Source organism: Andrena cerasifolii, chromosome 11 (assembly GCF_050908995.1).
Source record: "Andrena cerasifolii isolate SP2316 chromosome 11, iyAndCera1_principal, whole genome shotgun sequence".
Taxonomy (NCBI): Eukaryota; Metazoa; Arthropoda; class Insecta; order Hymenoptera; family Andrenidae; genus Andrena; species Andrena cerasifolii.
In genome coordinates this window covers 9,452,931-9,473,824 of record NC_135128.1, presented here as the reverse complement: position 1 = coordinate 9,473,824, position 20,894 = coordinate 9,452,931, and the positions used below count along the sequence as shown (strand labels likewise).

General features: G+C 48.7%; 1 protein-coding gene across 7 annotated transcripts in view; it reads left to right on the top strand.

The window, feature by feature from the left end:
• By (focal adhesion protein tensin) overlaps positions 1-20,894 on the top strand; it is a 159,559-nt gene that overhangs the window by 42,589 nt on the left and 96,076 nt on the right. For all 7 annotated transcript variants that reach the window (XM_076823271.1, XM_076823282.1, XM_076823277.1 and 4 more), the window contains exons 2-3: positions 17,815-17,923; positions 18,287-18,324. In XM_076823271.1, coding sequence (XP_076679386.1) covers positions 17,815-17,923; positions 18,287-18,324 — 147 coding nt within the window. The remainder of the gene's footprint in view (positions 1-17,814; positions 17,924-18,286; positions 18,325-20,894) is intronic.

The following is a 20,894-nucleotide window of genomic DNA, read 5'->3' as shown; positions in this document are numbered from 1 at the left end:
AGGGTAGCAGGGATTGCAAAATTAATGAAAACAGATATTTATCACTTGCAAAAGATTAAAAATAAATACTTATTTGATTCGTAGCATTTAGCAAAAGTGGTTGGACACAGAGCGCATTTTTATTAAGCATCACTTTGATATCCATTCATGAAATGTGTATCAAACTCGATCCCGCAACTAATTGGCTAGCAATTGAGTGTCGATCACGGCTTGAGCCAGCTTCTCCGTGACTCGGACCTCGGTTTCCCGAGTGCATACTACAACGCGGGGGGGGGGAATTGAAACTGCACGCCCAGTTGTGATCATTAATCCCTCGAAATTGCCGTCGACACGAAAACCGCCGGCCGGCTCGCGTGTACCGGCGATGGCACCCGAGTCAATGGACAACTAACCGTGATGCAACGACGCCGGGGGATTGATGTATAACGCGCATAACGAGGCGTGTCCAGAAAGTATGTAATCGACGGGAGAGAATTTGCCGAAGGATTAATGCCCTTTCAGCCGGTCGCCCGGAGGTGCTTCGTCTTCCTAGTCCGCTCATGTTTCATAATCGGCCCGGAGGGCAGGCGTGCCAAGACCGGGCAGGATTTATTTCGCAAATCAGCCGCGCGGAATCGACGAAACAACGACACGGGGCGTAATGCGCGCGACGGGTGGATGAAATTTACGGCCGTCGGTTGTGTCGCGGTTTTCGCAGATTCTCGCACGGATCATTGTTATCGCGCGTCATTTCCCCGCGTCCCACGGCTGCCAGTTGACTATTCACGTCCCACGCTTGGAGTAGAATCGATGAAAACATTCGTGAGTCACCAAATTGCTCCTGGTTTGATGATCTTTCACTTTTTGGGTCGTTGGTTAATTATGCGAGCGAACGTGTAATATCCTGACGAAAGGACGCTCGTTGTCGAGTCACTTATTGTTAGCGCTAGTAATGCCTGCGACGTGTCTCTGAAGAATCGCCGAGGAACGACTCACCTGGGAGGTGTTGCGTGACTCGAGGTGCACTTGATCTTTGGCGAACGCGCGTGGGTTGGCTTAGCTGCGTGCTGTTTGCAGGAAGACTCGTGGAAATGCAGTGGAAACGAGGTGGCTGGGTAATGCACTGATGCTGGGAGTGATAGAGACATTACACGTCACATATTTTTCTTGCGTAAGGACACCTCCATTTAAATAAACTTAGCTTCTAAGAAGAATACGAAGCAATTCTGGAAAATGGGGCAGGTTATAATATTCTAAGGATATGCTGTCTGTAAGTGTTTCAATACAGTTTGCATTATTTCTTAGGCTCTTGTTTAGGGGTGATATAATTAATATAGGTATATAAAAAACTGAGCGGTTTTATTCGAAGGGACAAAAGAAATTGCAATTTAAATTTGTGTGTGTGTAACAATGCACGAGTGCGAGGAATACAAAGGGGTGAAATGAACCATGCAACATGTTCTTTCATCTATTTTTCATTTATCTTGACTACCAACAGATCTGCAATTTGACCTGATTTACTACAGCTTTTAGTAACAATTCTAAGTAAAGAGCAACATTTCGTTCTGTCAAAAGGTGCGAGCAACGACATACTGCAAGTAACACGAACAAGCTGACCGTGTACAAAAATAGATTACATTATCCGGCTAAGTGCGACAAAAAGGGGCCTTTATTAAGGCCATTCCCATGCACGTGCATGTAGTTTGCCATTATTAAAATTTTTTATGCACGCAGCACGGTGTGCTGCATACTGAACGCACACAGCGCTCTTTCTTCCCGAGTTCAATCACACTAATGGCAGTCAAAAGAATGCGCCCGGTGATATTCGAAATTCGCGGGGCACAAGGGGGAATTATGGGAAATGAAAATGACGAAGCATGCACCAGAAAAGCCTTGGATACATTTCCCTTTATTCTTATTAAATATATTCATCGTCTTACTTTGATCACAGTTTCGTTAGATTGCTTGTAACTACTTGTCAATTAGCAGCAGAAAGCGACCTCGAACTCATTCGTCCAAGAGGGACGATGACGACACCCATATCCTCCTAATGGATCAGCTTAACAAGTCGAATTACGAAGGTACCAGTGAATGTTGACGTTCAGTTTAAAATCGTGCAGGGGCTGCATTGTTCTGCCAATCATTATTGACTGACAACTCGATTCACAAGCCGCAGCTACGCTCAGCTCGAATACTCAGCCCACTATCAATAAACATAGAATCATTCCTCAATTTACTCACTCGAGTCTAAACAGAATCATTTACCCAACCACGGCAAAGAACTATCCCATGACAATACGCAGCTCAGCTGCAGCGCAATCATCGAATTACATCAATCATATTATCCAACGCGCAGTCGCAAACAGAGAAGCCAACGATACACCGAGCATACCCGGTAAACTCTACAAATCCCACCTATGGAGCAGCAATTAATGAAATTTGTCGTATAAAGTCGAGTGCGGAAGAGCGTGATCAATCGTTCTGACATGCAACGTATATAACCGGCCACGCTATTTCAATTCGCCTCCATTGAAAAGCAATTTAACGCTGAAATTCACTCGGCCGTCCGCGGCCGTCCATACTTCGTCGATATTTCATTGGGATGCGTCGGTTGTTTATCGCGATTCCGCTGAGAAATTCGCGGCAATAATCATCGCTAAGCAACTGGACGTCGGTGCCGTTTAAAATCGTGATTTATGACCGGCGATCAATATATCGGTAGGCTCCGTTAGGGATTCGCGTGACTACCAGTGACGAGCGAGTCTCTGGCAATGCGATCCGTTCGCGCTCCGTGATCGTCCATCCTTGATCCTTTTGTTCATCCTCGCCGTGTTGGTAGGTCCGTGTCTTCGCGTCCCCGCGGTTCGACCCACTTTTAATTTGTACCAATTAGTTGTAACAACGAGAACGCGGCGAGCACGCCGACACCATCCGCCTAACAAAATAGTTACGAGGTCGTGACTAGCCGTGTTCAATGCTCGTGACTGGCGGCGGCGGTGTTGTTTCTCAATTTCAACCATCGTGCGCCGGTTATTCGATTCAATTAACCGGCCGGCGCGAACCGCGGCGATTAACGGCTGATTAAAACCGCTGCGCTGCAGTTTACGGTGCCTAGCCTGCGTCCACTCTTTCCTGAGTTATGGAAGGCTTTTCTGGGATTTCGATTGGTAGGTATGTTGATTATGGCGCGAGGTTCGTTCGAATTTAGTTGTGGCGTCGTGTTGACTGGAAGAAGGACGGGGAATTTGAGGAGAGTAGTAATTTTCATATTTGAGAGGAGTGGGAATTTCCACATTTTGGAGGAGTAGAAATTTTCACATTTGAGAGTAAAAATTTTCACATTTGTGGGGAGTAGAAATTTTCAGTTTTAAGGGGAGTAGGAATTTCCACATTTGAAGGGAGTAGAAATTTCCACATTTTAAGGGAGTAGAAATTTTCACATTTCAGGGGATTAAAAATTTCCACGTTTCATGGGAGTAGGAATTTCCACATTTCAGGGGTGTAGGAATTTCTACATTTGAGGAGAGTAGGAATTTCCTCATTTGAAAGAAGTAGAATTTTTCACATTTCAGGGGCTAAAAAATTTTCACATTTGAAGGAAGTAGAATTTTTCACATTTCAGGGGATAAAAAATTTTCACATTTGAAGGAAGTAGAAATTTTCACATTTCAGGGGATACAAAATTTTCACATTTGAAGGAAGTAGAAATTTTCACATTTCAAGGGATTAAAAATTTCCACATTTCAGGGGGGTAGGAATTTCTACATTTCAGGGGAGTAGGAATTTCCTCATTTGAAGGGAGTACAAATTTTCACATTTCAGGGGATACACAATTTCCACGTTTCATGCGAGTAGGAATTTCCACAATTCAGGGGTGTAGGAATTTCTACATTTGAGGGAGGTAAGAATTTCTACATTTGAGGGAAGTAGAAATTGTCACACTTAAGGAGAGTAGGAACTTTTCAATTCCAGATGCGAGAGAAAATATAAATTTAATCTTTTTCTATCCATTTCCCCTTCAAATTCAAAGTCCATGCCTTCGGATCTCTCCGTCCACTGATTCAACAGCAGGAGCGTGTCCCCAGAAGCACCTGCACAAGTATCATTCCCATTTTCGCGAAGAAAGAATCTCGAAGTGGTTTCACTGAAAAATTTACGCTCCCCGAGTAGTGTCAGCTTTATCAGAATACGAGTGTATCCTACAAATGGGTAAAAAATCGAGTCTCCGGAGGTGTCATCTATTTTCACGCGACACCCTCCGAGGAGTGGGTGTCATCCATTCTTGGGTGACGTGACTGCGCGTCGATTTCCCTCGAACGGAGTCGACGGCCGTTTTTCTTCGCTTCTTCGCCCCGATATTTCACGATCGCAGCGGGGCGATGAAAGACACGGCCGAAGGAACGGAAGAAGGTGGCGGGCCCGAAAATGGGACACTGCAATTACGCAGGACGCGAGTATTATTACGTTACGTAACCGGCCGTGCGAGCATAGGCACGCCACGACGTCGGTCTGACTTACGATTTTCCATGGATAAACACAGAGAGAGAGGCAGCAAATTAACCTCCCATCGAGTGCAAGTTGCAGAGGTATCATCAGCTTTTATGATACGAAGCGGCCGCGCTGCCTGCAACGTTAAATGCTTTCGCAATAATAACACTTCAAGAGGCAAGGATCTCGAACCGTGGTAACGGAATTCCCAAGCAAAAACGAAAGCCTTCGCGCCAGCAAAACCTACAAATTACCCAAGGAACGATTCTACGCCATAGAACAGCCTGTTACGAGTCACTCCTAATAAAAGAACTGCAGTGCCACTTATTACTCAACCCAATGAAACCCCGATTCTCCAACAATGCGATCTCGACGTCAGCACCTATCAGTGCTATTACTCCGGTGTTTATCAGTAATTAACGTTGCACCCAATGTTCCCGGCGATCAATCTGAAACCCTGTCAGACGTCAAACGCATCGAAAATGGCCAGCGCATTGTGTCCGCGGCGGTTGCGTAACCGCTCGTTGCAGGTCTACGCGAGGCGATCTCTCTCCAGATGCGTGGCTCCGTGACTAGCGATCGGTATGTCCTGCGAGGCGCGTGGCGACGTGATCAACCCATAGGGTACGTACGTGAAGCGATTTCTTGAATGGCCACTAGGCCGCGGGAGCTTTCGATGAATCGATCCTGACAGCTGACTGTGGCGACTTAATCCGGCGAAGCGCTCCCCTGGAAGATGTCTCTCAGTAGTACACGTCTGTCCTAAGTCAGACTAATCCAGCTTGGATCCAGCAACAGGAAACGTGGCCTATCTAGGACCCCCGGCCCCCATCGCGATCACTCGACGATTCCGGAGCAATTAACCAAGATCCAGCGCAGTCCTTGACTCTCCGCTTCGGTGCGTTCGACTTAACGCGCCTGTGACCGGCGTCAGGCCCACCGACAGCCTTCAGGTCGCTTTATAATACTTCTTTCGGCACCGGGGCAAATAATCCAGAGCGATCGGTGAAATCGGACAGGCTTCAGGGGCTCTCTAGGCCTCCGAAACGACCGTGCTTCTCTCTGTTCCATTCGTGTCAAGCCTCAAGGCGTGTCCAATCGACTTAAGCGCCGCGCGTACAGATACACGGGGAAAGGAAGTGCAGGGCGCATGAGATCGGTAATCGTTTCGAATTGCGTTGCAGGATCTACGCTGACGTCCACTCTCTGCGTGCCCCGAGCCAATAAAACAATCGTTAATTACAAAACCAGGGAGAATCAGAGGCAGCATCCAGAGGATCCTCTATACCCCCATTGACGCGTCCTGATTCCTTTACCAGTGTCCCTTTTAATCCCGTTAACTTGCAAAGCATTCCGCCAGCGCCCGCTACATTCGCATCGATTTCCAGCTACCTACTTCTTCTCCTGGGCCTTCTTTTCTCTCCTTTCCGACTGCTAGCCGCGATTCGAGGCGCGACACGGGCCATTTGCTCGGGAGATACGGTCACTTTGGCGAAACACGAGGCAATCCCGTCTGGTCGGAACTGTCAGCTGGCGCCCAGCGACATTGCGCAAGTGTTACTTGGGGAAATTCAAATGGTTCTGCGGCCGGGGTGCTTTACTCTGTCATTATCCCACTTTTGTTGCGGCGCCGCGGGCGGGACATTCCTGCGTGGTTAGGTCGAAAATTATTTTAATCCCGCGAGTTACCGGAGTCCGTCGGAGCCGCTTAGCTCGCGAGCAAGTATTTGCGCCAGGCCCTGCGGAACATAGTTGCGCCGCGGTGGAGCGACCGTTGCGGACATGTGCAGGGTGAAGGAGGCACTCGATGCTGAAGGGTCGCGGAACGGGCGAAGGGCCGCTGGAGATAACGCCGTGGCTGATTTAATTAACGATAAGTAATTACCAGGCCAGTGTTACTTAATTGCGGGCCACCGAGTACATTATTTTCGTATCGCCGCAAATTACACGCGTAGCTTTATTGCGATTAGAATCTCTAGCTCGTCCCAGTTAGTTTACGTCTCTCGTTAAAGGCTTCGAAGAGAAACCAGGGGAATTACTCCCTCGATGGAAGCCAGTTTATTTAATCTCAAAGTGTACGTCACGGTTTTAAAAGCGGCACACTTTTTTGCCAGGGACTGCCGCGCCAACTGAGAGCCTTTTTGTCTGCGATGAACAAAGCGCGCCGCATAATGTGCATAGAATTATTACGGTCGCGCGACTGATATTAGCGTTTTATTTCGGCCACCCGCGTTGGCTCCGGGCCCTGTAAATAATGGCAGGAATATGCTAATGGAAGGCGCGGGACCTTTGCACTGTTCAGGATAAATCTTCGAACGTGACGTTATTTGGAGTGGTTAAAAAGTTCCTCCGAATCAGTGCCCCGCGTCAACGAACGTTGAAAGATTCTTGGCTCTATGTTTCCGGCTGATAATTCCCACTGACATGACTCGATGCGCACCTCGCGCATGACCCAAGTCATATGGATTCCTTTGGAACTTATCCAATGGCGCTATAAACTTGCGCGATGCGAGAATGCTCTATCGCGGAGTTTCTCGTAAGTTTCACAGTTTGTGGGAGTAGTATTTTGCGGACTTTCGATGGAAAGTTCTGCTCGAGGATGTAAATTAAGCTACACGTTACGTTTCTCTACCATAACTGCCCCGAGCTTGGGGCTAACTTTATAATTATCGCCGAGCAGCCAGGAACAGTTACCCAAAAGAGGACACCAGACGGAATTCTCCTCATTCGGGGAAACAGCTGTTTCGCCTCGGTCACGAGCATTTGCCAAGAACTTGGGGAACGTTTCACATGGAAACTAGGAAAGTGGAGCGCCGGGGACCCCGGAAGACAAGGGCCGCCGACGAGAGGAGAATCATAAAACGGTTTTTTTCTGCCGGAGCCGCGTGAACAACTGTGTCCCTTGAAGTGGCTCTTGGGGACAAAAAGAAGAGAAAAAAAGGCTGTACAAAGCGACGCTCGCCTTCGTTACGAAATAATGAAAGGAACAAACGGGGCACAGGCGTGTAACCGGCGGACGTGAGAACGCCTAATTGCAAGAAACGCGGAAATCGATGGAAGAAACGAGAGCTCGCCTTGAAAGATCTCGTTTGCGATTTATCGCGAGCGGGGCAAAAAGTCGGGGCAAGAAGTTCAATTTAATTTATCGCGGAGTAGACGCTGTGCGCTGAAATCGATTTCATTCGTTACGTTACAAAGAACGTTTTATTGTTTTTACTCTCGACGGGGCCTGCGAAAAAGGGAAATCTCATAACTCGGTAGTTTGCACGTCGGTTTTCGCAATCGTGAACTGCATATTTCACTGTCCATTCAATGTATCTGGATCTCTTTTTTTTTGCACAGCTGCAGGAGGGGCATTCAGTTCTGAAATTAAAATGGGAATTGCGCAATTTGAAGAGGAAACCAGTCACTTGTGCACAATAATAACTGAAACTTGTTACGGGTCCATTCTACTCTGCCGGTCGAGCAAGAGGCCTATTCTCATGATTTTTCTTGCAGAAACTATTGTACAGATTTTAATGTTTTTGCTTTGTTAGATGTTTATTATTCCTTGCTGTATAGAATTGTATTTTCCATATTTCGAAAATGTAATTACAAATGTGTGGATTTAAGTCGAGATGTTTGTACCTCAGTGAGAACACTTCGGAAATTCTCCTCGGAGTGAAAGTGGTTCTAAAATGATAAAAATAGAATTATTGTGTCCTATAGGGGTGTACGCATAAAGTGGACTGGAATTATTGATTTATCAACAGTGGTTACAAAATAGTGCCCTTGTAGAGAAAATGTTCTGGATTTTCTGCCTATTTTTCGATTTTTTTTTTCGGATGGAACAAAAAATACTTTTGATATGTGGATGATTCTAGTCCACTTTATGCGTATACCCCTGTAGGACATACTCATTCCATTTTCATCATTTTAGGACCATTTTAAGGCCAAAGAGGACTTCCGCAGAGGACCTGTGTTCTCACTGTAGCACAAACATTTCGATTTAAATCCACACGTTCGTAACTATATTTCGTAAACATGAAAAATACGATTCTATACAGCAAGGAATAATAAACATTTAACCAAAAAAATCATTAAAATCCGTACATTAGTTCTTCAAAAAAAAATTCATGAAGATAAGCCTCTTTTTCGACCGGCAAAGTAGAATGGACCCTTAAAGGAATTTATGACTCTTCATCTCCTTGGCATCATCGAGCTACAACACGATCTTCATCAAATCCTCTTCTTATTAAACAAAAAAAAAGAAAAAGAATTATATAATTGAAGTTCTCGAAGAAATTCTTTTAAGAATCATAATCACCTAAGAAGACTTCCCTGTCTTCAAGATTATTAAAGACATTCAAGCACCGCGCCCTATGAATGCCTCTAGATGTTCTTCGCAGTTAAAAGGCTCGCTCCCAGAAGAATTACGAAGATCCCTCGAAACGTAAAGGCTATCATCCAACAAAGAGCGCCGCTGAGTCTTTGTTCGAGCGAGCAATGGTGTCTGAAGCCGCATGGATCGTCAACTCGTTCATGGATAAATTCCACAACGGCGTCGAGGGCGTTTGTAACGATGGGCCCGGGAAGATTTATACGCGACCTTCCTCCCATATGCGCTCGTCGAAGTAGGATTATGATGTTTCCAAGTAACAACACGCCCCACACGTGTGTGCCCTGTACGCTGGGCGTCTTTTTCTTTATAGCGTCCCATCTACCGCCCTCGGTGAGAGTAATTTACATACATTCTGCCCGCATAGTCTAAAGCTTAGAAGCAATAACACGATGGATACGGTATTAACCCGGATCGTCGTAAACCTTGATCCCCACCAACGAGTCGATAAAAGATATACACGAAGAAATGAAGTTCCTCAAACTTTCTACCCAGGTGGCTTTATTATTGGGTCCATCTTTAGAAGCACATAGCTTCCTCATCGCCAGAATCGTCTCTCTCTCGTTTCAAATCGAATTCTGACGGCGCGCTTAATCTAGCTTCAAACAGAAACTGTTACCGTAGTCCTCCGCGATTATCCCTCTTCTTCTTCGCGATTCACGGGCCGTGGGTCGAAATTTTATGTATCCGCCCGTTTGATTCGCGACGCGCGATAAATTCGTATTTGCCGCCACGGAGCGGGGTCGAAAAAGCGTAATAACAGAGAATTTATACACTCCGCGCCAGTTACGGTGTAGCTTATACCCTCGCGTATTAGAAATACGTGCCAGCATATGGGGGAGAAGGTATGACCTCGGATTTTACGGGGCGAGATTTAGGACTGCGGGCTCCACGCGGCGCGCAGGGCTCCCCATTTTTCAGCGTGCCCGTCCGCTAGCTTATTGGCCCGTCCATTCTGCCTGGATAACGCCGATGCCTGAAGTGTATAGCCCGGCCAAGGAAATCAGAACTGGCGAAATAATCCCGAATCGTTTGTCATCGTTAGGTAAACCGCGGGTCCGTGCCGCTTCCAGATAGGATTACAAGCAATCGAGTAATAGCTCCGATCGTCTCCTCCTCTGCATTAATCGAGGTCGAACAGTGGCTTCGGTCGATTTAGTTTCGCGACAGGTCACGCGGAATCAGACTGTGAACTCGCTGGTTTCATTTGTCTCCGACGGGTCAAGGCGTTATCTTCTCCGTGTGTTACGGCGCAGGGATAAGGATGATGAAATGTCTTCTGACAGTTGGGCGGAGGAGAGACTATTTGAAGTTGCTTTTGGCGAAGGAGGATCGTTGTTTTATTTTTCTAAACATTACTAAACTTAAGGTATGGCTATTTTATAAGGGTAGAGTATTTCCCTACAGCGACTTGGAAACTTCTGTACCCCTAGATACAGTACTATACACTGAAGACTTCGGTCCCCACAGAGGAAACTCGTAGCAGAAAATGGTTAAGGACTTACACCACTTTGAAGTCTAAGAAATCTTAAAGACAGCTGCTTTTTTCAGGCTCCAAAGTGGTGTAGCCCCTTAAGGTGTTACCGCAGTCAGTAAGGTCAGAAAAATCAGTTGTAATTTTCCAATAAATACATACTTTTGCGCCAAAACATAATACAACAACCTGTTAAAGTGTCCCTCATTTAAATACAAAAACCTTTGCATATAAATATGCATGTACTTTCTGAAATAAATTCCCAAAGAATCGTTCTTTTTCTGACCTTACAGACTGCGGTAGCCCCTTAACCCTCCCCCTTCTACTTCAGTATTTGTACAATTAATGCTTGGTTACATATTTATCATTTTCTTCATCATTACCCCGCAAAAAATCTTAATATAGCTGCTTTTTTCTGGCTCCAAAGTATCGTAACCCCTTAGGTACTTGTTCAACGCCATATTGTCTCACCCCGTTGAATTTAATCTCGGAAGAGGGGTGGAAGCGTTCCCCACCACCGCCCGTGATGAATGATGAACACATTGGTGCCTCGGACAGTCAGATCGCGGCAGAGAAAAAGCGCGATAGCGGAGAAGTAAGTGAGGCGATGTCGACGCTTATCTCGCAGCGACGACGGCGTGTTCGAGTGACTTTGAACGATTGGCTCCGTAGCCTGCAACCGAGAAGAAAGTCGATTAATTCTGCTACAAAATGCAGCCCAAGGACCGTCGCCGTTTCTCCTTTTTCTCTTTCTTCTCGCGGCATATCGTCCCCGTTGGCGATCTAAGATAGCAGAGATCGCCGCTAAGGAATTCGCTGGCCGATCTCTTCCGCGGCAGGGCTTTCGCGCGCGATAGCACGCGAGCAGCCGTCGACGGACGCGTACCCGATTCGCGGTCATCGCGAGCACTCCCACGCTAAAATCCCGCGGCAGGAACCGGTTGGACGGTGGCCACGGAAGATAGAGCACCGGGCGGCTCGTCATTCCGCATTTTATTCGCGATGCTGAATCGCCGGGGCGTCCGTGTTGCACGTGCAGCGTAATCTCGCGTCCCGGTGTGTCAAGTACAGCCGCTGCTCCGTTATCGTCGTGTATCTGGATCTTTCAACAAGATCTCTACCCTCGCCTAGGCACGTAGATGCACGATCGTGCCCGGGCAATTCGAGTCGCAGCGTCAATAATATCTCTGGCCGGTACCGTCCGGCTGGGAAAAACTACTGAAACGGATTACAATCGGCTCTCAAGGACTGCTGCGCGCCGGGCAAGATGAAATGTCGCCGGCACGCTGTGGTTCTTGATGCGATTTCAGAGAAATCGCCGGTATTCACGGCTCCCCCGGGTCGCAGCAACGCGAGGCTGCACGATCTTCCTACTTTCATTGGCGTTTCCCAGGTGTTCAGTGTACCTCGGGATTTCGAGTATTCGCCAGTGAATACTGGAGCTTTTAATGGCCCCGAGATCCCTCGTAACGTCATACTCTAGATTCCTCTTCAAGAGTACCCGCTTAATGCCAGCGCCTATTCAAGCATTCCTCGGGGGAAGTATTCTCAAAAGACGATTCAACTTGCTCGTTACAATTAGCTGGTGCTCTCCAGTGATTTAGCTAACGTGAAACAAGGTTTATCCTCGTTCGACGTCGGCGCAACGTTCTCAGAATTCTTTCTGCACGCAGATACGTCATCCGCGGGGCGATACTATCGCCGGTATCTCTCTGAAAGCGCGCAGCGTGGCCAATTTTTTCCGCGGGCAGCGTTTCGCCCGCGAGCACGCCTATAACTCACGAAAGTCAGTGCGGCGAGCGGGCCATCGGTATTCCGGGCGAGGCGCGCGCGAATAAAAAGCAAGAGAGAGAGAGAGAGGATGGTGGAAGTAATGGCGGGACGAGGACCGAGAGATGGGCACGGTCCTGATTGGTAATCCCTTGGTGGCAACGGCGCGGTAAATCCAAAGCGGAAAGGGAACGACACCGAGGAGAAACGAATATTCGGCGAGGTGTGCTCCGCGACGAAAGCGACGGGGAAGGTGTACGCGCGAACCAGACTTGACAATTTATTCGCGGTGGACGGTGCTCGAATAAATTTCCATTCGAATCCCGCCCGTCTCTCAGACCTGGTCATCGTCGACCCCCGTCAAGGTTCCGCGGTAAATTTCGTGAAAAACACGTTGGCCCGCGAACTTTCTCAGCCGATCCTCTTATAAATCCCGCGACGTGGCCAGCGGGCACTCTCAAACTACGGTGCGCTCGAAAAATGGCACCGGCATTGAATACTTGAATGTCCCAGCGGGACCTGTAATCTTCGCTGAAATTTGCGATTCTGTGTATCCATATCTTCGGCCGGCCATCGAGGAACCGAGACGTGGACGTCGAGAGGACACAGGAAGGGTGTAAAAGGGTTGTGAATGCACAGAGGGACGTTTTTCTTCTGCTCGCGTGACGAGGCTTTGGGGTCCGTGTTTCATTAAATTACCACGCTTCTTAAAGCACAGATCGTGGATTCTTTTTGACACTGGTGCCGTGTAGATCCAGGGCAGATGCCGAGGCGTACGTCTCTGCAGTTTGTTAGAGCACTGTGAGACACGCTGTTCTCAATCCAGATGATTCCTCGCTCCTTTCCTTCATCTCTTTCTCTGTGTTGCACACGACTTCCGAGGAGAGTGAAGGCGATCGTAGAGAGATGTTTTCGAGGAAGCTCGCTGGATTTAAGGCCACCGTACGTTTGCGTTCGAGAGAGGGTACAAGCCTCTTCCTATGCACGCTCTATCATCCGCGGCGAAGATGTTGTCATTGAAAGCATTAGCCTCGTTTATATTCTTCCCCTCCCTGTCGCCCCGATCGCGTTAGACCACCCCGGCAAATCGTATTTCAACTCGATCGACCGTGTGCAGGCTCCTCTCCTTACGTGCGTTCCGCATTCACGATTCGATGAGCCGGAGGTATACAAGCTTCCTTGCCATGATCCCGCGTCTTGTTCTCTATTCTTTCGCCCCGCTGGATTTCTGTTCACCGTGGCTCTTTCAGCCTCGTATTTCATGCCCCACGTGTGCTTTCAATGTAAATTACCATTGAACCGATATTATCCGTTGATACACCGTGTCTACGTCGTTTAGCCCTAAATGATTCACCATTGAAGCTTGCTCCTTTCAATCGTCACAGGGAATCGCCCCAGTTTCTCTTTTCGTCACCTGTAACACTCTACAATGATCCATTATCCAAAGCAACAAGGTCCGCTCTCCTTTATACCCTTTCGTATCAACCCTGCCTGCAAATTTCGGCAACAAAGTTCTCCCAAGCCCATCCTATTTACCTGCTCATCTAGACACGATCTGCCGCAAACATGCTCGCGAAGCCGCTCGCTTAAAAATCCCCAGAGAGTCCAGACTACGCGGCGTGGGAGATAAAAGCGTCCCCCCCACCCCCGAAGACAGACAGAAAGGCTCAGGGGCAGGAACGGAGGCGCGCGAGGGTCGAAGGAAAAAGAGTGACCGTGCTCTCCGGCTGTCTTTGTATCTACGCGGTTTAATGCGAGCCGAAGTGTTCCGAGTCAAAGCGCAAACAGAACCCGACAAAGCCACCTCTGTTCCAGCCCTCGTCCATCTTTGGCTCGTCTCTTTTCCCTTCTATCCTCTTCCGAGCGCTTTTGCGCGCCACGAGCCGCCTGGCGAGCGATACGCACGCCACTGTATCGCCTCGAGCGGAACGCACTTGATTCCACTCGACTCGCCTGCCAGAACTTTGAACCCGTTCAACTTGATCCCCTCCCCCCCCCCCCACCCCTCGAAATAGTTCGAGTGTCTCCCTGTGTCAGTTCCGCGGCCGCGAGCACGCGAGCCCAGCTTCGTTTCGTGTTAATTAACAGCCCTGCTGGGAATTGGGCCGGATCGCTCTCTTTCCCTTCTCGCGGAAACTGAACGCGATCTTCCACTTGCTGTCTGTCGTGCGCCCGTCTAACGCTACTCATGCTCGTCACGCTCGCCCGCGCGGAACTGTGCCACATACTGTCACGTTTTCGCATTTCGAACACTTGCTGTTAGGAGATCCTGTATGGAAAGTGCGCGCGTTCGGCGGAGCGTCGCGATGGTTTGCTGGTATCGCAGGCGGTTTTATCGGGGATTGATACAGGGAAGGGTGGGATATTCTTTTAAACTGAGTGCTCCACAGGCAGATGTTTGCAGTAGAAGGAACATGTGTTGCGGAAGCCTAGAATATCCCACTTTGCACGCTCGCGCTGTTGGCAGTGCGTCAAGGGAATCCAATTTTGGGCCGATTCGCGGTCGGTCTCGCGTTCAAGTTGATATTCGGGTCAACGAGTGATCGCCCGGCCCTTCCGCGCCCAAATATTTGAGGTTCCACAGGGGTTCGACGCTCGAGCTTCGAGAGTGAAATTGAAGTTCGATCTGAGGGTTCTGTAGCCATCGATACAGGAAAGTGAAATTCGTGGAGGGAGCTTGTTATCCAAAGGAGCTTGATTTTGGAATCGAGGGGACGATTCTTGATGGATCACGTGCTTGGTACTTGTGACGGCTCGTCGGCCACCTCCGCGAGTACTGACAAGAATGCATGCACGACGATGGTAATCTTGTACGACCCATTTGGATAAATAATTTCGTTGACCTACCAGCTGATTGATTCTCAGGAGAACCGCCTCGATACACTCGCAATCGCCCAATAATTGATGTTAAGTAAAACCTAGTTGCCACTTAACTTTGCCCTTCCCCGTCCATAGTCACGATTTATCATTCGAGCCTCCTGACGGGGCTCATCAATAAAAACACCACGTTCTTTCCCATCATTGTGCAGAATTTCACGGTGACTTAACTCCGTCCCGCCGCGGCCGGCGATTGCACACGTATCTCGGTAACTAATTGCCGGATTCATTAGCGCGAGTGACCTTTGATGCCTCGCGAATAGCCAGGCCGCCATTGATCACGTGCGATTAATTGATCCTTAATCTTCGAGAAAATCCATTGAAATCGCGAGATCGTCGGGTTCAGTCTACTCAGAAACTCCACGTTCTTTTTCGCCTGCGCCTTTCTCCAGGAGCCATCCTTTTCTTCCACCTCGAGGTCGAGGTCGCTGGTGCTGACCCCGTGCACCGTACTTTTTTTTTGTCGGCAACGAGCTCGTGCACACGGCTGAAATGCGATAGCGTTAGTCGCCCTGGGTTTAGGCACGCGAAATGATTACGCCGAAACACCGCGACAGGACGATCCTGGAATTTTACTTCACCTCCCCTTAAGTCGCGGGGGATTTCGTTGCAAACGCATCGAAGATGAACGATGACATGGGAACTTAATGGTTGCGAGATGAGTGTAACTTCATCAATGCGGAAATTTGAATAATGATAATAATAATTATTGCACCAGTAGGCATTACGAAAGTAACAAGAAGATAAGAAAACACGAAAGAAAAAAATAGTAGAGTTGGCAATTATATAGTGTAGGGTGGCCGTACCCAATATCGCCTAGCAAAAGTTAAATCGCTGTCAATGGAATATTAATTGATACTTTTGGATGCAATTCGTTTCAAAGTAAAGAGAAATTATTCATCTTTCATGTAGCATAAGTTAGAATCGTTGAAACCTACAATTTTTTAATCAGGAATTAAAAAACGTAAGACATGCAAAAATCTGGTCCTGAAAAAAGTGTACCTAACAATGCCTACTCAAGAAATATTGATTAATTCATTTTTTAATTGAGTTTTTAAAGTCATTTTCACACGTGCTTTTATTATTTCTTGCTCTATAAATGTTTTTTATCAATTCTTTTATTATGATTTGGTTTAAGAAAGCATCACCCCTAGTAGTGGCTGTAACTCCCATTTGCACAACGTAGAATCGAGCGAATAATTTTGACAAATATGCCAGGGTGCATCAAGCAAACGACCCCATTTAGAAAGACGATTCATTGTTCGATTAAAAGCCGACGAAGAAGAAGGGTAGATACGTGACCACGTTCGCGATGACAGCGAGCGCAGAGCTTTTGCATACAGTAGCCAATAAGGAAGCTCGTTCTTCCGCCTCCGTGCGCCGTCTGCGAGGAGTCGCAGCAATTCAGCTCGTGACTCGCAGTGGGGGCGATAAAACTGATAATTACGAAATATTACGGCCCCTTAATGCCTCGGTATTTTACAATCTATGTCGCTGACCACGGCGCAGCCTATATAGCGTGCATGGCGGAGGCAAACTTCGCCCGATAAAACCGACTAGCGGCGACCGCGAACGATAATGTCGCGGGATTTTCATTGAGAATGCCTTATCGCCGAAAGGCTGCAGTGTTATCGCGTTAACTCGAGAAACGTCGTCTGAGCGCGATTCCGGGGAATCGTTTCTGGTAAATGGATGAAAGGACACCACTCTGCGTCATCGATCAGTGGCTGCAGAAGGCTTCGAGCGCTCGATAACGAAAGCGCGGGAATCTCCGCGGAATGTTAGGCGGATGTTGCGTGCGTTGTGGTATTGGGTTAATTGCCAGCTGCGCGAAAGCAACGACACAGAAATATTCTCTGTAATTATCGGTCCCTGGGAATCGATAGAAAGGGTAGCCGGAACGTCGTTGGTTCCTGTACGCGCGTAAATAAACTAGGGGATGCAACGGATCAACCCTCGGGATCGCTTTAAATCCCCGAAACCGTGGTTCCCAGGGATTTCCCTCTGTAGGCTGATCGGCGAAAGAGGAAATTAAATTTGGAGCACCCGAAGATTTCCCAGGATTCCCCGCCTCCCTGGTGAGCGCATCCAGAGGGCGCGACCGAGTTGTCCGAGGCGGATTGAATTATTTGCTCGCCGCGTGTCGAATCGTCAAGCAGCTTTGAGCGAACGTGGCGGTACGCGGACGCAAAATTTGGCACCGTTCCACGTATCGTTTTCTGGGAACACGATCGATGGACGTAGGTGAAAGCATAAGGTATCCACTTCCCAGAGGAGAGCTGGGTGTTGCGTGTCCGTAATCGGAGACCGCGCATCACGGGATCGTAAGTGCTTGGGGCGGTTATTTGCGCATAACTTTGCGAACTGCCTCTTCGAACAGGGTCATGTAGTCGCGTATAAGCTGTTAGCGGATCGAGCGTCGATTTGAAATCGCGGTAGGCGACAGTAGCTGCGAGCCGAGTTTGAAAGATCGATGGATCCTTCGCCTCTGCCTTTCCCGCGACTGGTTTCGAGTTCCTTCGCTTTGGGGAAGCTCCGGTCGTATTCATTTTAGGACACCGCGTGCTCGACGATATAATTTCAAGTAGAAGCAAGAGTTTTTGCGGGCCCGGAGCGCCGTTGAACAGGCGGTTCATTTAGAACGTCTAGACCTCGTTGAAGCTAACCAGTCAAGAGATCCTCGTCCACTAATTAAACGAGCCTCGGTGAAAAAGTGCGGGGGAAAAAAGGCATGAGAACGTCTGTGGCACGCCAGACGCTCGATAAACATTAACCGCGGCTTCTTTCGCGGTGGCTGGGGACAATCATCGATTTAATTAATCGTTCCTTTCTGTTGGACTGCTTTCAGAGCGAATTCGAACCGCAATGTCACGTGTTCCGGACGAAGCAATTGCGCAAGCCGCGCCCGTGCCATTTGTGCCATCAGGCGGTGATAAAGCAAGCGTCGTGCTGCAGAGGTGAGTCGATAAAGTCATTTCCTACGGTACTAAAAAGCGGGAACGGTTCTGTCGATATGACAGTTAGGCGGTAGACGGTAAAAAAAACGGGGAAGAACCTTGCTGACGGCAAGGTGGCGCGCAATTCAAAGTTCAGTAACGAAAATTCACTGCTTTCTGCATAAAACCTGGCAATAAGTATCTACTTTTCAAGTAACATCGTTCTAATTCCTTTGAATTCCACTTTGCAAACGAAACTCTCTGAAAGAAACATTTCTCGAAAACACCAGAAATATAAGCCCATTTTCGCCACAGGGTTAACTATATAAAGAATCTTCTCATCAGGAATACTACTAACAACCTGTCCTTTTCTTTAAATTCCAGTCTGCAAGTACATCTGCCACAAGAGCTGCGAGGACAAGGTGAGCAATCATTCCATCCCTCACCTCCCAAGCCTTTTCACCCGAAGTGGAGGCAATCAGATCGCCCGCCACACCGTCCTCTCCCGCGGAATTAGTGTTTACAATCGGACAGCCCCTTCTCGGAAACGTTGCGACGGAGCGGGAACCTGGAGAGCACTTCCTTCTACATGAAGAGGCTCTCCGGGGCGAGCACGAGGCCGCTCGGTACTTCCTGGTACTCAAACAAATCTCCCGTGCCACGGACATGTAAAACAAAACGCTCTCGAGCGAGGCGCTCCGCCAGCGTCTGGTTCCATCTAGTACTTAGATCGTCGCGTTGCTAATTTTTTCTGCCCCGTCGAACCGATGCGCGGCTGGTTCGCGGAACGGTACCGGAAGTCGTCGAGCACCGCGCCACTGATCCCGGTTAGTAGATGCATCTTAATTCGAGCACGCCACCAGTGGCGTGGCCGATGAGATTCTCGGTTCCCCGAAGTCTTCGCCGATACCAAAGGGCGGTCGGTGGTGAGCGTGTCTGTGCGGGGAATAGATCTCTGCGCTTCTCCGTGTGCGAAATGCGGTGTGGGTTCAGTCACCGGACAGGGCACGAGCCTCACTTACCTTACCTTCTTCGTATCTTCAAGTGCTGCCGTGTGTCACGCCCGTGTGCGCGCGGGACGCACACAGGGACATTGAACAGAGCCGCGGACACCAAGACTGGCGGAAGGATGAACGCTTGGACGTGGAGGAGAACGTGCCTCAGACAGTAGGAGAGCACGACTTCCTTCTGTAAGTGCCGGGACGTCGTTTGTTACGTAGGTTTTGTGGCACCCCGCGAACAAAACGGTCGGCCCCGATCCCTTTGATACGTCCATTTCGACGGTAGGCAGCTTCCATTACCGGTGGAAGGCCGAGCGATTCACCCGTACTGATCTCTTAGGGCTGACACGGTGAAAGTAAAAGACTCCCTCCCTTCCTCGGTTGCACGCGGCTCTGTCCTCGCGCGATTAACATTTGAGAAGTCAGAACACGCTCGCCGATAGTCTTCCCTTCTAGGCGGACTTTCGCTGAACTTGTCATTACTGCCGGGCAATTAGCGGCTGGTCGCGAATGACATTTCGATGGGCGGCAGAAAAGCAACGGAAGGCATAAACTTTAATTAGCAAGATCGGCTGGATAGATTATCGTGACCATTGGTGGAAGGCTACTTCTCTACTCGAATATCCAGTTGCACGCGTGATTATTGAGCCCCGGTTGTTCTGTCACGATTATTGCCCCAGAAGAAAAAAAAAAAGAGGAGCGGATAACAATCCGAGTCTAATTGGTGAGTCGAAAGGCGTTTTCCTGATATTAATCGGAGGAAACGTTGGGGCTGAATAGGAGATCCGCGACTGGGTACACCACCATAGAGATCTATCGTATCATCTATCTTCATTCGCTGGTCTAGGATCGCCAGTAATTCGGGCTTATTAAGTTTACAGGCTTGGGCACGATCGTTATTGCCTTTTCGTGGCGGCACACAGGCAGCCAGCAGCTTGTTCCGCATAAGAATTCCGCGTAGGTCACGTTCGTTCTGGACGTTTTGAAATTCGAGGCAGGTCTCGGTTCCTTCCAGGAGTTGTCACATAGCCGCGTCATCTGCCAGCCTCTCTTCGCGGTAGCGCGGAACGTCAACCTTCACTGATATGATGTAATTCGCTGGACTCACGGTGGCAAGGGATATCTGTTTCGTGTATCGTCACTTGGGACTCGTGGCATCTTTGACGCAGCATCGAACGCGCCTTTCACCCCCAAAAATGCGACCAATGACGCGAATCTGCATTATGTACCCCAACATCCACTTAAGCACTCTATACGATCTCCAAATTCTTGAACATTCTCCTCAAACACTTTGCATTACTCAAGAGATTACCGCAGATCCCATCCATTAACCTTGCTTCCGTGTGTTCATGCACGCCTGTGTGCTGGTGGAAATTTGCTAGGAAGTACTGCTATCTAGACTCCCGTGTAACATTATAACGCTACTGTATACACGAAGGAACTATGCATCATGCCGCGTATCTCGCAAGATAGGCCGCGATGCGCGCAAGAGTATCGATATCATCGCTCAGCTACAACGCAGCATCTCCAGGAATTCCAGACAGGGCGAGCTGAGCACCGCTGGACCCTGGAACGAGCTAACGAACGACATCATTCGTCGAATATGGAGAACCAGGTGTTTCCTTGAGATCGAAGGTCGCGCTAAGCCTCCGGTGACGCTCCTCTCTTCGCCTTTAGTTACCCAAACTCCCTGGCATACTCTCCCGCGCTGAAGTTGAACGTCCCGGACAAGCTATCGGTCCCAAACCGTGGCCGAAATTCTCAAACGCTATTAGTTTGCCAAACATCAAAGCCGCGAAGGCAACAAACTAGCCTCCCACGTAGCCGAAGTTTGCTTCCTGATCGGCGCCGATCCCCGTCCGCCCTCCTGGGTTCGTTTCCAAAGCAAAGGGGATTCCTGTCACCCTGCTCCCGATACGCAAACTCCTGAGAGCGTCCTTGTTCGCCGTGCACGCTCGCCTTTGCGGTAAACTGGTAGCCCGGCTCGTGGA